Source organism: Balaenoptera borealis (assembly GCF_965194805.1).
Source record: "Balaenoptera borealis genome assembly, chromosome: 17".
Lineage (NCBI taxonomy): Eukaryota > Metazoa > Chordata > Mammalia > Artiodactyla > Balaenopteridae > Balaenoptera > Balaenoptera borealis.
In genome coordinates, this window is record NC_138876.1 from 34,959,640 (window position 1) to 34,980,112 (window position 20,473).

The following is a 20,473-nucleotide window of genomic DNA, read 5'->3' on the forward strand; positions in this document are numbered from 1 at the left end:
GACAAAAATAAATAAAATTAAAAAAAAAAAAGTATCTTCCTAAAAAGATTATAAAATATAATTGCAGTTCTAGTCTTCTTTGTATTTAGCCTAAAACATGAATGTTCCTTCTTTTGCCAAAGTTGAATATAATCCACAAATTATTTTAAACTTCACTTACAAAGCGGGTATATTCTTAGCAGGCATATTGATCATTTTTAGTCCTTCTCTTTTGGTATAATCTCTTTTGAGACAAAGGCTGAGGTTTTTTGATTGTTACTTTTTGTTTTGTTTGATTGCCATTTTATAGCAAGCATTCAGCAGTTGCTCAATAAAAATTAATTTCATTTTCCCTAAAAAAGAGAGTACAGACTTAATGGATCTCAGCCTCTTGTGACCTTGGGCAGATTACCTAACTTCTCTGCCTCAGTTTTCTTACCTGTAAAATGGAATCAATACTAGTACCAGCATCATAGAATTTTTGAGATTAAATGAGTTAATCCATGTGAAGTACTTTGAACACTAATTGGCAATATTACAAGCGCTCAATAAATATTATCTATTATTATTATGACTCTAAGACTCCTTCCTTTGACCTAAGCTCATTTAACTACAACTACAAAACCCTCCCTACCTTCAGGTTCTACTGTCTCATTAGCTGAATAAAATTTCCTATCAGGGAGAAGAGCAAGCTCAGCTGGTGTTGTGAAGGCATGAATGTTGCTGGAATCCTGTTAGGAAACTTACTTAAAGGGGCAAAATCTAGATGTGTGAGTTGTCATGCTCCCACATGGGGCTGCTGTAAACTACTTGCTCAAGAAAGAGAACAATGTAGGGTCCCCCGTTAGAACACTATTCTAAGATTTTAATTGCCTTCTTAGAAGTACCAAGCTCATCTTTCCTCAAGAGAATCAAGCATTCTCTCTAAAATCACATACAGCAGGATCATCTCAGCTTCTGCCACCCACTCAGTGCTTCTATATTACTACGAGAAACACAGGGAACGCTCTAGGGATCCTGATTCCCTAAACTAGACCATATTCTCTAATACAGTGCATGCCCTGGCTCTTCCACTGCCCAGCTGTTTTCCTGTCCAGGATTATATTTCTGAAAGAGTCACCATGACTGTGAAAGAGAATTGCTGTTTATAGTAGCATGATTTCCCTTCTCTCCTATTATAGCCTTGGATTGTTCTTCAGCAACCAGAGAAAACAGGTCCAGTGCTTGGGGGACTAATCCCTACTTCAAATGAGTCAAAATAGGACACTTTTTGATTCCTGTGGAAGACAAAGTAAGAGGCAATGATTGACTCGCTCAAGGATTTTTCATCTTACATCATGGTAAAAGTCTCTTCATTGGCTTTCCTACTGTCTTTCAAATATGAGTTGATATACAAGCATTGATTTGGTGTTTGACATTAGATGAGGCAGCAAAGTGTCAGAAGCCCCTGGTGGGGGGGTCAGCGTATTTGGTTTCTAGTCTTACCTCTGCCTTGGCCATACCGCCAGCTCTTAAAGCCTCAGACTCTTTGGCCGTTGCACAGTTGAATAGTGATCTGAGGGCTCTTTCCATAGCGAAGTCTGTTTAGAGATGACTTTTGGTCAATCTAGCTAAACATTTGTCTATTTTGTTGGTCTTTCGGTAAATTTCCACATATTTCTGAGTTCCCCCAATTTTTTCCTGCTATTGATTGCTAATTTCATTTCATTGTAGTCAGAGACCATACTTTGTATTATTTCTCTCCTTTTAATTTTATTGAGGTTTGTTTTGTGGCTGTATTGGTTTGTTTTGTGGCTGCCATAACAAAATATCATAGACTGGGTAGCTTAAAACAACATGAATTTATTTTCTTGGCTCTGGATGCTGGGAAGTCCAAGATCAAGGTGCTGGCCTATTCAGTTCCTGATGAGAGCCTTCCTCCCAGTTTACAGATTGTCACCTTCTCCCTGTGTCCTCACATGGTAGAGAGAGAAAGCACGAGCTCTCTGGTATTTCTTCTTTTTTTCTTCCAGTTTTATTGAGGTATAATTGACAAACAGCACTGTATAACTTTCAGGTGTATAGTATAATGATTTGACTTAGATACATCATGAAATCATGACCACAATTTTAGTGAATATCCATTGTCTCATATAGATACAACATTAAAGAAATAGAAAAAATTTTTTTTCTTGTGATGAGAACTCAAGATTTACTCTTAACTACTTTTATGTATAACATACAGCAGTGTTAATTATATTTATCATGTACATTACATCCCAAGTACTTATTTATGTTATAACTGGAAGTTTCTACCTTTTGATTGCCTTCATCCAATTCCCCCTCACCCCACGCCCTGCCTCTGGAAACCACAAATCTGATCTCTTTTTCTGAATTTGTTTATTTGTTGTTTTTGAAGTATAACTGACCCACAACACTGTGTTAGTTCCTGGCACAGGACATAGAGATTCGATACTTCTATACATTTTGAAATGATCACATGATATGTCTAGTTACAAGCTGTCACCATACAAAGGTATTACATAGTTACCAACTATATTTCCCACACTGTACATTTCATTCCCATGACTCATTTATTTTGCAGCTGGAAGTTTGTACCTCTTAATCTCACTCATCTGTTTCTTTTCTCTCTCCACCTTCCTCCCCTCTGACAACCAAATATTTGTTCTCTGTATCTATAACTCTGTTTCTGTTTTGTTATGTTTGTTCATTTGTTTTGTTTTTTTAGAGTCTACAGATAAGTGAAATCATACAGTATTTGTCTAAATTATTTCACTTAGCCTAATAGCCTCTAGGTCCATCCATGTTGTTCCAAGATTTCATTCTTTTTTGTGGCTGAGTAATATTCCATTGTATATAATACCACATCTTCTTTATCCATTCACCTATCAATGGGCCCTACGGTTGCTTCCATATCTTGGCTATTGTAAATAATGCTGCAGTGAACATAGGGGTGCATATATCTTTTCAAATAGTAGTTCTATTTTAATTTTTTGAGGAGTCTCCAAACTGTTTTCCATAGTGGCTGCACCAATTTACATTCCCACCAACAGTGCACAAGGGTTCCCTTTTCTCCCCATCCTCACTGACACTTGTTATTTGTTGTCTTTGTGATACTAGCCATTCTGACAGGGGTGAGGTGATATCTCATTGTGGTTTTGATTTGCATTTCCCTGATGATTAGTGATGTTGAGCATCTTTTCATGTGCCTGTTGGTAAAAACTCTCAACAAAGTGGGTATAGAGGGAACGTACTGCAACACAGTAAAGGCCATATATGACAAGTCCACAGCTAACATCATACTTAACAGTGAAAAGCTGAAAGCATTTCCTCTATGATCAGGAACAAGACAAGGATGCCCACTTTCACCACTTATATTCAACATAGTATTGGAAGTCCTAGCCATCGCAATCAGATGAGAAAAAGAAATAAAAAGAATCCAGATTGGAAAGGGAGAAGTGAAACTGTCACTGTTTGCAGATGACATGATACTATACATAGAAAATCCTAAAGATACCACCAAAAAAACTATTAGAATTCATCAATGAATTTGATAAAGTTGCAGGACACAAAATTAATATACAGAAACCTGTTGCATTTCTATACACTAACAATGAACTATCAGAAAGAGAAATTAAGAAAACAATCCCATTTACAATTACATCAAAAAGAATAGAAAACCTAGGAATACATCTAACTAAGCAGGTTAAAGACCTACCTGTACACTGAAAACTATAAGACACTGATGAAAGAAATTGAAGACAACACAAACAGATGGAAAAATATACCGTGTTCATGGACTGGAAGAATTAACATTGTTAAAATGACCATACTACCCAAGGCAGTCTACAGAGTCAATGCAATCTCTATCAAGATACCAATGCCATTTTTCACAGAACTAGAAGAAATAATTCTAAAATTTGTATGGAACCATGAAAGACCCCCCAGATAGCCAAAGCAATCCTGAGAAAGAAAAACAAAGCTGGAGGTAACATGCTCCCTGATTTCAAACTATACTACAAAGCTACAGTAATCAAAACAGTATGGTACTGGCACAAAAACATACACATAGATCAATGGAACCAAATAGAGAACCCAGAAATGAACCCACACTTATATGAGCAGTTAATCTGTGACAAAGGAGACAAGAATATACAATGAAGAAAAGACAACCTCTTTAATAAATGGTGCTGGGAAAAGTGGACAGCTACATGCACATGAATCAAACTGAGCTATTTTCTCACACCATATACAGCAATAAATTCAAAATGGATTAAAGACTTAAATGTAATACCTGAAACCATAAAACTTCTAGAAATAAACAGGCAGTATGCTCTTTGACACTGGTACTTCTTATAAAGACACTAATCCTGGGACTTTCCTGGTGATGCAGTGCTTAAGACTCTGCTCTCCCAATGCACAGGGCCTGGGTTCGATCCCTAGTTAGGGAACTAGATCCCACAGGCATGCCGCAACTATGAATTTGCATGCCACAACTAAGGAGCTGGTGAAATGCAATTAAGGAGCCTGAGAGTTGCAACTAAGGAGCCCGCCTGCTGCAACTAAGGAGCCCATGTGCCGCAACTAAGACTCAGCGTGACCAAATAAATAAATAAATATTTTTAAGAAAGGGGGGGGTAACCTTCTTAGCCATAAATGTGGCTGTAACCACAGTTTAGAATATGTCATTAAAAAAAAAAGAAAGACACTAATCCTATCAGATCAGGACCCTACCCTTATGACCTCATTTAACCTTAATTACTTCCTGACTCCAAAATAGTTGTGTTGGGGGTTAGAACTTCAACATATGAATTTGGGGGTGGACATAATTCAGTCCATAGCAGTGGCCTAGCATATGGTTTATCCTGGAGAATGTTCTGTGTGCACTTGAGATGATGTATATTCTCTTGTTGAGTAGAGTGTTCTATAGATGTCTGTTATCTCTAGTTGGTTTACAGTGTTGTTCAGGTCTTCTATTTCCTTTTGATCCTCTATGGATCATTGAATCCTGTAGCTGACTTTGAAGAATACTCCAGCTGTGTGAATCATACAGTAGTTCAGCTTCTAAGGATTGTTTATATCTATGAAGTTATGTAATCACAGCATCACTGTAAAGCAGATAAATAACGATATTAGTAATATACTTTTCATACATGGACAAGTAGAGGCCTGGAGTGATTAACTGATGGATGCAGGATCACAGTGAATGAGTGGCTGAGCAGGGACAATGGTCAAGTCTTTTGACTGCTCCCAGTGTTACCTTTCTATCAGACTATACTGCCTTCCTTATGAACCATTTACAAGGTAGCAGATGTGCACAGCGTGTGCGCTCACTCATGCACGTGTGTATGTATGTGTGTGAGTGCACATGCAACAGAGACAGACAGAGACAAAGTGTACTAGGCAGGTGCAATGTTAAATTTTTTTTATCCTGGAGCCACAGTCAGGTTTAATCATTCTTGGAATTCTTGTACATGAACAGGGTGTAGTGTGGGCTCATTATTTACACAACATTCTCCTCTCCCTCTAGCCCGAGGGAGAAAAGGGGCTTTCTCTGGAGCCAGTAGAGACCCTCCCCCCACCCCCTTATCTTTCCTAGCTGAAAAGCCCACAAGCATTCCTGCTGCCTTCTTGGACTGTTCTATGGACGTGACCTGGGTGTCAGACTGACCATTAACAAGGCAGATAAGCTGTACATAGCTTCTCTCTTCTGTGCTTCCTGCCTTCCCTCGTTCTCACCTGGCTGTCGACATAGTAGGCACTCAATCAATATTTATTGATTTGGTTTGTAATGAGGCTGGGCTAGGTTGAACCCTGGTTGTTAATGAACTAGTGATTCTGCAAGAGGAGGAGCTGACAGACACCCAGGGAGACTCCCGGAGTATCTCTCTGAGAAGAGTGATAGATAGATGAAGACTGAGAGGAAATAAGCAACAGCACAGGGTCACAGCAAGAGTGGGACACCTGGACTCCAGTCCTACCACTGAGGCTCGTCACCTTTTAGGGAGCTGCAGCCTCTGTCTCCTTGACTATTGTTATATGTGGGTGCTCAACCGAACAGCCTCCAGGGTTTTTTTCTGCCTTAATATTTTTCTCATTCTGTGAAATGCTTTATGCTTTATTCCTTTGTTCACATGCTTTCATACTCACATTCTAATTCAACAAATATTTATAGAGCACCTATTAAGTGGCAGGCACCAAGTAGACCTGGGCTGAGAGATGGGGAGGGAGATGCAGAAATAAATAATGAATCACTGAAGCCTTTGAACCCACCTGGCTGGGTGGAGGGAGAGAATGGAAGACAGACATCCACTTGGAAAACAAATACTGGGCAGGATGAGGTTGATGGCTCTTGGGGTAAGTCCCAAGTACATCCATGTCCAGCTGGTGCTTGCCTCAGGAACCTGGGAAACTGAGGCAAAGCCAAGGGGAAGCTGGGAGATAGGGCGTGGTTCTTGAATGGGTGGGAGGGCTCGGTGGGATTCTCTTGAGCATTTGATGACATTTGAGGAGATCATAGAGCCCCTCTCACCTGCCCACTGGAGACATGAGAGATGGATTCATCCTGTGTCTAGGTATCTTGGGTTGAGTGGAGAACCCTCATGGAAGTGTTTCTGCTATCGGCTGTGTCCATCAAATACGCCAGCAGCATTCTCTGAGATTGGCTGCCCCGAGGAGGCTTGCGGTCTTCCAGGGCCATGACCCTGGCATAGTCTCAATGCAGCCTGACCTGCAGCTGCGCACATGGCATCAGCTCAGCTCAGCTCAGTTCATCTCCACACCTGGTGATCATAGAGCCCACAAACCAAATAGCTCATGCATATGTCCAACAGAGCTTGCAAACAAAACCAAAACTATGAACAGAAAATTAAAGAAATCCCGAGTCATGCAGTCTCCCATGCAACCTGAAGACTCTCGCTGCCATGCACAAGAGCAGGCCATACATGGTGCCCACTCCTGGACTCTGGATGATGGGACTTCACTGCTCTTCACGTCAGACCAAAGAGGGGGAGATCCCCCCTCGATCTGTGCATGCAACCCAAAAGAGATGCAGTGAGGGTGAGTGAAATCCCACAATGGCAGTGAAAATGGCAACAGCACAACTAAATGGATTGCTTGTTGCGTCCCAGGCACTGTTAAGCACTCTATGAACATTATCTTTCTCTGTTTTTGATCCTATGAGGTAGGTATCACCGTCATCCCCATTTTTAGTGATGGGGAAAGTGAGGCTTGGAGAATTTAAGCAAGCAGCACAATAATTAGGATCCAGACAGGGTAACTCCTAAAGACATTCCTAACCATTACCCGGTATTGCACTTCTCATGGCTCAGTTTTACCAGACGTGAAAATTAAGTCACGGAACACACACATTGGAACAGCTTTCCCATCCTATGGCTTGAGTTTTGATCTGAGTGTTGTGTGTTTCTGAAGCATTTCTGTTGGATGTGTGTTTTTAATACTGTAAGCCTGCACAAATCCTTGTTGGAAGCAGGCACACCATAAAGCACAATTAAATAAAAAAGCAACAGAACACGCACAGAGATCATGGGAACTGGCTCCAATCTCTGTCTGATTAGAACTGTTTTGGGGTGAGGGCTGGGGGCATTGTCTTCGTGGCTGCCAGACAGAAGGTTGTTTGAACTTGGCTGGTTATGAGAGCCAGCAGAGTGAACTTGAAGAGAAAGATAAACATACAACTGTTCAAAGCTTCAGGTGTTATGATTGCTAATTGAGAAAGGCTCTAAATGATACCTGCTGGAGTGTAGGAATTTCACTCCCAGGGATTAGTGGCTCAGGTAACTCTGGGACTGTGTTCCTTCAGATTGTCCCTTCATGAGAATTAATAACAATCGTAGTGTCCTAGCCCAGCAGGAGCGGCTGTGCCTCAGGGTATAACCCGGGGCAGCTAAAGCACCTTTATCTCTGAACGCCTTCAGGTGGACTCTTTATACAAGAAATCTCTCTCCCTCTCTCTCCCTCTCTCTCTCTGTCTCTCTGTCTCTCTCTCTCTCTCTCTCTCTCACACACACACACACACACACACACACACATGCTGTCACATGCAACACTCTCAGACATTTCACAAACAACCCACGTTTCACATCCATACTCACACACGTGCTCCCAGGCACATACACCCATGAATACATGCTGGCTTATACGTACTTTCTCTCCACATGCAAAAACACACCCGGCTCACGTAACACTCATACAGCCATGCATTCACATGCACACATTCTCTCTCTCTCACACACACACACACACGCTCTCAGTCTCTCTCTCACACACACACACGCACACACACACTCTCAGTCTCTCTTTCTCTCTCTCTCTCTCTCACACACACACACACACACGCTCTCAGTCTCTCTCTCACACACACACATGCACACACACACTCTCAGTCTCTCTTTCTCTCTCTCTCTCTCACACACACACACACACACACACACACACACACACACACACACACGCTCTCAGTCTCTCTCAGTCTCTCTCTCTCACCTGCACTGCGTACTTCTGACAAAACTGCTGCAGCTGTACTAACCTGCCCGCGTTTCCTTCCAGGCTAAGCCCCTACTGCATTTTCCCAGGCCCACGCTCCCTGCAGCTGCTGCCCAGCTGTCTCCCCCTTTCCCTCTGAGCCTGGACCCTGGTCCCTGACCCAAAGCCTGTGTGTGTGGGCCTGGGGGCTGCTGCGCGAGCAGTGGTTGGGGTGAAAGGCGGGAGCCCGGGGCTGACCCCTCCCAGGTCTCCCCCAGCATCTGGGCCCCATGCTGGCTTCTTCCTCTTGTGGAAACAGCTTGGGGTGGTGGACTGAGCTTTGGGAAACGTGCGGCCTGGGTCCAGCCACAGTCGGGCCTTTGGGTGAGCTGGTAAACTGCTCTGAGTCTCCATGTCCTTGGCTGTGTTGCAAGTCCGTGTCAGGAGGCATGGAGAGTGTCACATCCCATACTTGATGTGAACACGCTGTCCCGGCAGGGGTTGTTACCGGTGACTCCTTTGACTGACAGATTGTAAAATGCCTTTCCTACTCACTCCCCGTGCATACTGGTAAATTTACTTCTAAATGAATCAGCTTTGTGTCAATGTTGCTCCAAAAATTTTTTAAAAACAAAAGAGGCGGCAAGATGCTACACAGATTACCATCACAAGAAAGCACCTTTGTGCTGCTTCTAATAAATGAATGCCGGAGGAGAAAATGCTTTAAAAACCTTTGTTTTTATGTGTAAGAAATTCAAGAGTGAGGTGGCAGTATGAGTGACAGTGTCGACTACCCGTGTTCTCTGAGATTGTTGCCCCAAAGAGCAGCTTTGAAGACCCTGAAACAATGCCCTCTCTGCCCCCTTTCTGCTCACTTCTTCCTGGAGCTATTTAATGCCAATTAAGTACTAACTTTGATATGAAAAACATGAAATACCACACTTCCACAAGAGAGGAAAATAGCAGAAAGAGGGAAGCTGCAGGTACTGAATGTAAAATATCTCTTTTCACAATTTTGCTGAACATGGTCTCTTTAACTATCTTCCCAGTGGTGAGGAGGGTTGTAAATATCATTTCTTCAGCACCTACTATGTCCCAGACATTACATGTTTGACATCTAACATACTTAGTCTTTCTTCTCCCTTCTAACAATGGTAGGGATGCCATTAATGTTATAATCTACTTAATGTTTATCTCCAGGAGGGGAAGGGTTGTGTCTTGCATTGTACCTGGCACGTGGCAATGCTGAGAAGATGCTCACTGAATGAATGAATGAACAAGCTATAGTCCTGGCAACAAAGTAGCAAGTGAGGCATTATTATCTCATTTTACAGATAAGGAAATGGTTGCTTAGAAAACTAAAATGGCTTTCCAAGGAGATAACTCCTCTGCGGTGCTGGGAACGGAACATAAGTCTGTTGATTCCAAACTCCTTTGCTCTCCTGGCTTCGAAAGTGACTCTCTGAGCACCTGCGCTGGGTTGCCTTGTGTGAGTGTGTAAACCTGGAGGGGTTCTTGTTTAATAAACATTTTTCTGGCTTTTGCTCCTTCGGCTAGTCCCAAGTGTCCCTGGTAGGTAGTTTCCCCTCCTTTTAGCTTCTCACTCATGTACGTCATCCTATCTTACTTTGTGCTGCCTTTGTTTCATCAGTCCCTTTCTTTTTGCTCTGAACCGAGGCCCCACCCCAAGGCAGCCCCATCCGGTCCTCCGGGGTGCTTCCTAGGTCTAGTTCCTTCCTCTGCTCCAGGAGCCCCAGCCGAGAAGCAGCTCAGGATAACCATCACCAGGGCTGTGCCCTGTAATTCACAGCCGCCCTGACCACACCGGCTAGAGCCAAATCGGGGGCACTCGGCGTTCTCACCCTACTTGGACTCAATCTGCGTCCGCTCCCCCTGGAAACCCCTTGTGCTCCTGACTCGTCCCCAGCCCATCTCCTTTGCAGTCTGTTTCTCCCAGATGGTGGTGTGTTCCAGGGTTCTCATTTCATCCTAAGGAGTCTCCCTGGGGCACCCCATGTACTGTGCCGTGGCTTTGATAGCGTCCTTATGCAGAGACTTTTTTTTTATATATAAATTTATTTATTTAATTTATTTATTTTTGGCTGCGTTGGGTCTTCATTGCTGCACGCAGGCTTTCTCTAGTTGCGGCGCGTGGGGGCCACTCTTCATTGTGGTGCGCGGGCTTCTCATTGAGGTGGCTTGTCTTTGTTGCGGAGCACGGGCTCTAGGCGCGCGGGCTTCAGTAGTTGTGGCACACGGGCTCTAGAGCGCAGGCTCAGTAGTTGTGGCACACGGGCTTAGTTGCTCCGCAGCAGGTGGGATCTTCTGGGACCAGGGCTCAAACCCATGTCTCCTGCATTGGCAGGCGGATTCTTAACCACTGAGCCACCAGGGAAGCCCTACGCAGAGACTTTTGATGTTAGTGGGCGTGAGGATGGGCTGAGGGAGCCTGGTGATAACTCAGACCGCAGATTCAGCTCTGGGGAAGGGGCTGTATTCAGATGACTCGATGCTGGCTGTTTCTGGCTCTCACGCCGCAGGATGGGACACTGCATCATAGGTTAATATTCTCCAATACCATGCCTTTCCAAGCTCCAGACTGGAATAGCCAACTCTGCAGTATGGAGTCGGCTTGCTGTCTCTTTTGCTGTAGGAGTCATACAATGCGCCACCCATTTCTCCCTTCAGGGAAGGACTTTCTGCTCCAGCTGCAGGGAGTGCTGTCTGCGTCCAGCCTTCAGCTGTCAGCCCCTTCCAGGATGGCCTCAGCTGGAGAGGACCTCCTTGTCCAAGACCATGTCACCTCTTGGGCTTCTTGGGGCAGCCTGCATCCAATCACTGATCAGAGCAGGAATATAAAGGCTCAGCCCTCTTGGCCCCATTTGGAGTAGCTCTGAAGGCCATCCGAGCTCTAGAACTCCTGGAGGGGTGAACTGATGTGCCATTTACCTACTGCTGCGTAACAAACCACCCCAAAATGTAATGGCTTAAAACAATGACGTTTACTTTGCTCATGAATCTGCAGCGTGGGCCGGGCTCTGGGTGGGGGAATGAGCAAGGAGGTTGTTCGTCTCTGCCACACTCAGTGTCCGCTGGGGTGGCTTGGAGGTTGGACCTGGATGCATTCCAAAGCTCACTCCCTCTTGCACGTGTCTGGCATGTGCACTGGGCACACTCACAGTGCCGGGGGTCGGAACCACTGGGCTTCCTGGGCATCTCTTTCTCTACGTGGTCTCTCCATATGCTCTCTCCAGCACGAAGGCACCAGGGGAACCAGACTTCTTACTTGTTGACTCAGGGCTCCTAAAATGCATATTGCAAGAGAATAAGCCAGGAAGAAGCCGTATTGCCTTTTGTGACCTAGCTGCAGAAGTCATGTAGCATCACTCTGGTTGAACAGTTACAGAAGGCCACCCAGGTTCAAGAGTGTGGAGTGTAGACCCCACCTCTCCATGGAGGAACATCAGTGTCACACTGTAATAGAATGGGACACAAGTTGGTGTGGCCATCTTTGGAGAGTATAATCTGCCACAGCCATGGCCATCATTAGGAGGGCCCTGCATCTCAGCTTTTCTCTCTGCCCATGCCTGTTTTCTTCCCCTCTTCTCTGTTGGTGTAACCCTCAAAAGCACAGCTAAAAAAAATATCCTGCTCACCAAACTGTGTCTCAGAGCCTATTTCCCAGGAAGACTGGTCCCTGTAAGACTAGTCTCCCAAAACCAACATGTTCAAAGCAGAGCCATCATCTTCCCTACCCCTATTCTCTGTGCCTAAACTCAGTGAGTGGCACCTGCTCTGTCTAGCACCTTCCCACCCTCAGGCACTCTCTATATTCTGTCTTTCCCAGACATCTTTCATACACGTCCAGTTCCCTTCAGCCCGAGGCCACTACTCTCAACCAACCTCCTCCATCACTCACCCGCATCGGCACAGTAGTCCCATAACTGGTCCTTCATGCTCCCTGCAGCCTCAGCTCCACTTGTTGCCAGAATGCTCTAAGTCTCATATTTGATGAGCTCATTCCCCGTTGCCCCTGTCATAAAGTCCAGACTTCTTAACTTGGCCCACAACACCCCTTGTAACTGGACCTTGCCTTCCTTTGAAGTCCCCATTTCTTAACCCTGCCCATCATACTCACTCCCTCTGAGTTTCTTTCAGCTCCTTTGTTATGTTATGAGCACGGTAGAATCTCCCTGCCCTTTCTGGGATGTTTCTTCTGGGTGAACAGCACCATCCTTCTCCCACACCCCCAGACCTCCCTACGTTCAATGGGCTCAAATTCCATTTCTTCCGGCAAGCCCTCCTTGACCCTTAGACTGAGTGAGGGGCCCTGACCTGAGCTCCGGAAGCGCCCCTCCAACCCTAGCACAGCCACACTTCATGGAAACCACGTGTGTGACCGCCTTCCCTGCAGGATAGATGTTCCACAAGGGCAGTGATGACATCAGCTCATTCACCAGTGTGGCCAAGATGCAGCCCAGCACATGGCATGCAGTGGGCACTGGAACAGGCTGCTCGTACCCAGAGCAGGTTGTGCTCTGATCAGCTCCAAGGGGCTCCATTTGCATAAGCTACACCGTGAACATATCCCCTAGAATTATGCAGTGCCCACCCTAAACACATAGAGGCCCAGCTGAAAGTTTTAATTGTATGATCAAACGAATAAATGAATTATGTTATCCTTTGTGCTCTCTGTTAATTAGTGAATTTATGTTTGGTAAGGGGAAAATAATCCGATTTCATGGTCTTTTTTCAAATGCCAAAGAATGCAACATTTGCAACTAGAAAAAAATGCAAAAGCCTAAAGCAATGGTTCTCCATCCTGGATGCCCATTAAAATCACCTGGGGAGCTCTGGAAAAATACTGATGCCTGGGCCTCACCACAGGCCACTTAAACAGAATCTCCGGGGTGGGACGCAGCAGTGGGATTTTTTTACTTTGCCCCAGCTGTCTTTCAGGCGCAGCCAAGGTTGAGAGCCTCTGGCCTAAGGAGTAGCCAAGCGCATCCAAGGAGCTTAAGAAACCCACCCGGCAATCATTAACCTCACTGTGAAGACACCTGGTTCAGGAGCCACAGGACTGAGCACCCAAGATGAAGACGTTGTTGGGTTAAATGTCTTTCTTTGCTAGTTTTTGGACCTCAGATGCAGAGCTGAGTTTGTCATATCCATCAGTTCAAGTGCATTGTCTTCATTAGTCCATGCAAGGCACTCTCGTCCAAGTGTCTTCCCCCTACCACAGACAACCATCCTAATATACTTGATGTATATACAATATTTACCTGTGTGTATATGAATTCTTGTAAACATGTGTTTCACTGGTTTTTACGCCTGCACTTTTACTTTATGTAAATGTATTGTGCTCTAGACTCATCCTGGTTGGTAATTTTTCACTCCATCCCTGTTGCTTTGGGTACATCCTGTCTGTGTTCCTAGCTGCTGTAGAGGTTGCCAGTCTGCGCTTCTACCATTTTCCCCATCCACACCCCCAGCGATATTCACCCATATTGCTCCCAACTCCTCAGCACCACCGCACTACAAGAGCCATCCTTGTGAATGTCTCCTTGTGCACCTGCGTGAGAATTTATCTGGGATAAGTATCCTCTCTGATCTATTAGCTATATACTTTAGATCTCATTGCTTATATGTTTTTACATGATGGATACTTTTACATCAATACATACCGAAAAGAAAAATCCAAGTGATTCGTAATACATTGACTTTAATAATGATGCCCAAACATATGTGTAAGTGGCTATAAGAAAACAATCTAATACACCCTTAATGCCACAGAAAGAGCTGGGAATCTTGGGATCTCAGTGTCATTTAATCCCTATACTCTGTCAAGCTGGATTTTAGTAGAGGAGGTGGTCTCCAGCAGGGACTACTGGATCACCTCAAATGAAATCTCAGTGAAATTTAACCATTTCTTGGCTTGTTCCAAAATGTCATTGGGTAAGACTTCCAATCCTGTGGATCTTAGCTGAACCTCTTACAGGTTCAAAAGGGGCAAAGACTAAGTCTGCTTCAAGAAATCAGGTTGTATGTGTTAAACGTAACCTCTGCTGACAAAACTAGGCAGAATCAGATGTTCTGGTTTGGGAAAGAATGAAATTTTGCCAAAACTCTGCTTGTTATAATCAACATTATAAGCTGAATGGAATGTTTAGAGAAGACTTCAACACTTAATTAGCAAATATCCTGAGTGGTAGGAGTTCACTGAACATCCTTTGTACAATAGCTATGTTGTGTGATGCACTGATACCCATGAGATTTCCAAACCAAACTTCTACATTTTAAAGCAGTTGTTACTTTAGCAGAAGCATTAAGATTAAACCTAAAATTTGTGACAGTTTTTCTGCTTGACCAGAAGCCTCAATATTTATTAGCATTTACTGTCTAGCTAGTAGAGGCAGTGGTTCATGTTGCAGGCCACTTACTAGTTCTGTCACTTAGGGCAAGGTGATTATCCTCTCTGTGCCTCAGTTTCCCCATCTGAAAAACAGGGATGGCGTTAGGGCCTGCCTTTTGGTGGTGGTATGAGAATTAAGTGGGATGACACACATAAAGTACTTTGCACGTAGTAAGCCCTACTGTGTAATAAGCCCTGGAGATACGCAGCATGTATCCTTGTGATGATTTATTTGGGCATCCTGGTCAGAACTGCGACATGTCAAGTCCAAGTAATATCTTTAGATTCACTTACTTTATGGGACTCTCCTGGCTAGTCCCAGAGCACATGCTCTTCGGCTCTCTGACGCTCTGTGTTCCCAGGTCATCAAACCCCACAAACTTCCTTCACTTACCCAATGTTCTAGACAACCTAGACTTTAACATGCATTTGTTTTGTCTACCCAATTAGATGAAAACTGGAGGGAAGTGACGGTCTCTTCTATTTCCTCTATCTCAGAAAGCCCTTGGCAAGTTCAAGGACACACAATAGACCGGTGGGATGTTTCTTTCTGCATGAATTTACAAAATCCCTTTGAAATTTTGCTAGCATAAAAATTGTACTTTCTTAATATATTCTATAAATGCATTAACAAAAACCCAGAGAGTGTAACGTTTCCTTTCCTCTTCCCTAGATAAGTTAGACTAGAGTTTCTCTATAGCCAGCTTTAGCTAATTACTCCATGATATGGTTCCTTTCTCTCCAAAGCTCCCATCAGAGTCAGCATTGATTGGCCTTGGACACAGATGGGTCTTTGGTCCTATTACGTTTTCCATGGAGGGACTTCCTGTTGTAGTCATGGAATAGCACCAACCCTTGTGTGTGTGTGTGCGTGTGAATATGTGTGCATGTATGTGTTCATTTAAAAAAAAAAACACTTCCCTTTGACACTGGTTTTTCAGCCAGTGTTCACATACCATCACAGGTTATTATCATTCATTATTATGAAACATTATTACCTTTACCAGGTAGGAAGTTGGATGCATTTCAATTGCTTCATTCAGCCGCTAATTGATTCACATAGTTTGCTGACATTCAAGTTTAGACGTATTGCTTCCATAAACAGGAGCAATACCTTCCACTTGGGGATATGGCCTGCACGTTCTTATATGGTGCTCACTCTTAAAGCACAAACTGATCTGCAGATCTTCGTTTTTTCTGTAAAGAATGTTTCCCCTTCTGACGTGATTTTTTTCTTTCGCTAACCCAATGGGTGCTACTGATGACTTGGTTGATTTTAGTTCTATATGCTTATACTCAAGGAATTTTTATAAACACCATCACCATCTTCTCTTTTTACTTTCAATATTAAGTTTTATTTTATTGCATCGTTTTGTACCTTACCTTGTCTCGGAAAGGACTTAGGATGGCTAGTTTAAGAAAAATGTTCTTTTCTCTCACCATTTGTTTAGCAAATCCGGCTACATTCTGTACGTTTCTAATCAATAATCTTATTCATCTCTGAGGGTCTTGAATGCTCTCCTCTCTTGAGCAGAAACGAGAGGTCCTGCAGGAGGACAAAATAGAGGTGGGATGGAAAGGAGCCAGAGCAACTGGGTGCGGCTCCCTTTGCGCTTAGAGTCTGAAGCTATCCGCTTCTGTTCATACTTATTTCTAACCAAAGCCCTTGGCTAAATACTGTTGACTCTCATTCTCTTCAAGGGCGGGAAGCCAGATCAGTTGATGTCCTCCTGTCCTTTGCGGCTCTAACTCAGACATTTAATCCTGAAGACCTCTCAGGGGTACCTGGGTGAGACCTTAGGAAGCCTTTGGTTCATACTCCTTTCCCGGGTCCTTTCCCAAACACCCCCCATCCAAGCTCCCTCTGCTATGTCTCTAACCGTCACTAGTCTGGGACTGCTTTGTTTCTTTTGCACCAAATTTAGTGTCTCTCCTCTGAGGTCGGGAGCTCTGGGCTATTAGCATTCCTGCATCCTCTATACACTGCCCAGAGCTCTTCCACTGTCACCCTCCCTCCCTCGGGCTCTGCCTCTTCCCTAAGGCCACTCCAGCCACCCTCTACATTTTTGCATTTGGAGGACTGCCCTTCAAGACCTCATTCTTTCATAAAACTTGCTAACTGCTAGTGTCTAAACTAAAAGCAAAAACGTGCATCTGCATTCAAACTTCTTTTTCAACCATTATAAAAAGGTTTTTCAGAATGTGGCCTTAAAAGAGTCTTTTCAATACATATGAGAGTAAAAATGGCTCCTCTAGGGCGCCTCAGACAGCTGCTGCCCCCAGGGGGGCCCACACCTTCCTCTGAGAGGTCACAGGTTTGCTTGAATTTGAATTTGAGGGGAGCCAGAACCTTTTGATTCCCTTCACTACTGACTCAGAACCTCATTAACTATTTGCCCCCTGACTTGTTTAATTATGGAGTGAACTGAGTATTCCTGCGGCAGCTTCTGGTAGAAGTTAAAAGCGTAGGCCTGGATTAACACATAGACTGCCTCTGTCCTAGCTGGGTGACCGTGGGCGAGTTATTTCATGTTTCGAAACCTCAGTTTCTTCATCTGTCGAGTGGGCATGGTCACACACGTGCTCTAGGGCAGTCATGCAGATTAAATGAAAACACACACATTGAACAACATGTTGAACAGTCTGCCGTAGTGACCAGTATGGAAGGCGTGCCTGTCACCGCGCTGCTTAGAGCCTGGTGGGGGGGCTACAGACGGGTGGTGGTAGAATGTAGTTGTTGCTGTAGAAATGGATGTTTAAGCAGATACCTGAAGGCTTGGGGGCTGGGCAGAGAGGGTGTTCCAGGCCGAGGGAACGTGTGCCCTGGAGCAAAGAGGAGGCAAGGCCAGGAGCAAGGCTGGAGAGAGAAATCAAAGGCCACATAAACCATTCTTAGCAGACCAGTTAGGAGGCTGCTTCATTAATTCAAATGCAAAACCTTAGTGCTCTAAATGGGAGACAAAGCCAGGAGGATGTGGAGCGGTCAATGGATTTGAGAGAGATTTAGGAGGTAGAACTGACAGGATTTGGTGATTCATTGGACATCCTGGGTTTAGTCAGCAAGGATTCAACAACTGTTTGTTGAGGACGCCATCTGTTCCTTGCAAGACCTTGACTGATTTACTTCCTTATCAACCCCTAGGGCGAATGTCCAGCAAACCTCTCTCAACCTCTCCATCCCCATCCATCCTCAGAGGCCAGGTTGCTTCTGCTGGGGGCAGGCCCTGTGGAGTGTACTTGGGGTAGCCCTGGGGCCATTCCTCTTTTAGAAAAGCCAGGACTTTAAAGAGAGCTGTCAACACTTGAGGATTTGGGAGTTAATTCGCTTGCTAGTGGATTCTCTCAGTCTTTAGACTCTTCTTTCTTTGAAACACTGCTTTGTAATCAGTATGGTGGCCTCAAGAAAGGGTTGGAGAGGGACAGTCACCCAACATAGCTACTGCCATGCGGTCATTTGAATGAGCTGAGTCAACAGAGGAGGACCATGGTGGAAAAACCCCAAGCCATAATCCAAAAGTACCCTCTCCTTCAGAGTGCCTGTTCCAAACTTGCTTTGGATTCCTTGATGCTAAACTCTATTTAAAACCCCTGATCCTTTACCAACAAATGGCAAGTCGAGGCAGTGAGACGTGTGAGGAGTGGCAGGAGAAGGAGCCTAGAATTTAAGGGCTCCATGAGGAACATAACCCCCTTCCCCGACAGTGTTGGAGAAAATGAGTAAAGAACTCTGAGTTATTCTGCAGTTACTTTTTGATCGTCAGAATACCATTCTGAAACCGGACCATGTGGGTCACTATTTTACTAAGCTTTTTATCAACCACGGCCATACAAATAGCTGATGTTAAATGTATATTATGTGTGAGGCCCCATACCAGGCACAGAACTTTATCTCATTTATTCCACACAGTGGTTCTATTAGGAAAATAGGACAAGTGTTCCCATTTTGCAGATGAGGAAACTGAGGTTCGGAAAGCCAATGTGACTTGCTCAGTGTTCCACAGCCAATACGTGGTGGAGTGAACCAGGGGAAGAGCATACAAATTAGGACCTTTGGGTTGAATAGAAGCTGATAGCTAAACAATTTATTATTTGTGAAAGATTTTGTGATTGGTAATGAGAAAATAATTCTAATCAGGTATGTGGTGTAAATACCGCTTAAGATTTATTTTACGGCAACCACATCGCGATCTCCATGTTCCCGGATGGCTTCACAGGAGGAAGTGCCTGTTCATCCAGTTTGACCTCTGAAGGCCCCTTCAGGACATCCAGCCCCTTGGTGGGGGGGGGGGTTATGACCCCCACAGCATAGGGCAGCCCCCGTGGGTTAATGGTACCCCAGAGAACAAGCCAGGGAGGCTTCTGGTTGAATTTCCCCTCCGTGAGTCCATGCACTGCACACTTTGCTCTCCCTACAGCGAGCAGCTGGTGAGAAGGATACTAAACAGGCCTGCACACTGCCCGACTCCATCGTCCTCGAGCCTCGAGGAAGTTTCTCTCCTGGGAGCCAGCCCCACCGGTTCGGCTCTGGCGGACAAGTCTGAGCTGGATGAACGAGCAGGAAGCGCCAGTTCCTGCTCTGCACACAGCGATCCCGAGCTCTTTGTAGAATAACCTGTCCAGCTCAGGTGGAGAAACCCACCAGCAAACTGGCCTGACGGCACCGCCCATCTCGGAAACCTGCTCCAGAGCTCGGTTTCGAAATTCCTTCATTGGAGCAGTCTTGGGAACATCTTCCGATGTCACTTCTCTGGCAACGATTTTGCCAGCCACAGTGTTCACGAACTCCCACGGTCCCTCGAGCGAGAAGCCTGACTCCTTGCACGACGTACGGCAACTTAACCCCCTCCATGAGGCTCTTTATCTGTAAAATGAAGTGGCTGGATTCAGTGAGCCTGGTAGTTTTGATTCTGAATTCATTATCAGTAGAATAAAAGGGTAGTCTGTGCTACCAGAACAACAAAAATCATCACATCTCCCAACAAAAATGCTTGAACCCACCGGGTGGGATACAGAGGGGAAACTGAGGTGAAGATGGATAGTCTGTTGAACCCACCAGGTGGGATACAGAGGGGAAACTGAGGTGAAGATGGACATTCTGTATTCTATCCAGATGTCCTAAGAGGGGAAGCCCAGGGTTTTTCCATACTTGAGGGAAGTCTCTAGACCTGGTCAGCTAGTCAAAAGGGGCTGTCAGCTCCTCCAGGGTCCCTCCAGCAGTGCTCAAGCCCCCCACCCAGCCCCAGATATCAAGGGTGAAGGATATCAGCATTCCTGTGACATGATCCCCCTACCTTGAGTGACATCAATGAAAGGAAAGAAAATAGAAACGGTGCTGGAAGAGGCTTACAGCCTGTGTAGTCTCCCACTTCTCTTTACTAGAGAGGGACTGCTGAGGCCCACACGGGTCACATGACTTGCTCAAGGTCTTACCTGTCTTAGGTTTGGGGCTGAGCCCATAGGACACAGTCTCCGCTGTCAAGCCAGTGCCAGAAAGGAGAGGAAGGGAATCTTCACCTGTAAGTCACCTCTGTTTTTATCCACCCAAGGGAATTCAGTCTCCATTTGGTCAGGGTGGACAGCCTGCAGTTCCTATGAGTG

At 44.9% G+C, this 20,473-nt stretch overlaps 1 protein-coding gene across 3 annotated transcripts in view; it reads left to right on the forward strand.

The window, feature by feature from the left end:
• The window catches only part of LOC309615140 (uncharacterized protein), a gene marked incomplete at its 5' end in the record, with an annotated part of 62,400 nt that overhangs the window by 30,734 nt on the left and 11,193 nt on the right, over positions 1-20,473 (forward strand). Inside the window, 2 exons of one of the 3 annotated variants that reach the window (XM_082364504.1) lie at positions 19,291-19,876; positions 19,932-20,391. In XM_082364504.1, coding sequence (XP_082220630.1) covers positions 19,291-19,486 — 196 coding nt within the window. In that variant the 3' untranslated portion in view covers positions 19,487-19,876; positions 19,932-20,391. Of the gene's footprint in view, positions 1-19,290; positions 19,901-19,931; positions 20,392-20,473 lie in introns of all 3 variants that reach the window. The other 2 variants (XM_082364505.1, XM_082364506.1) reach the window with 2 other exon arrangements.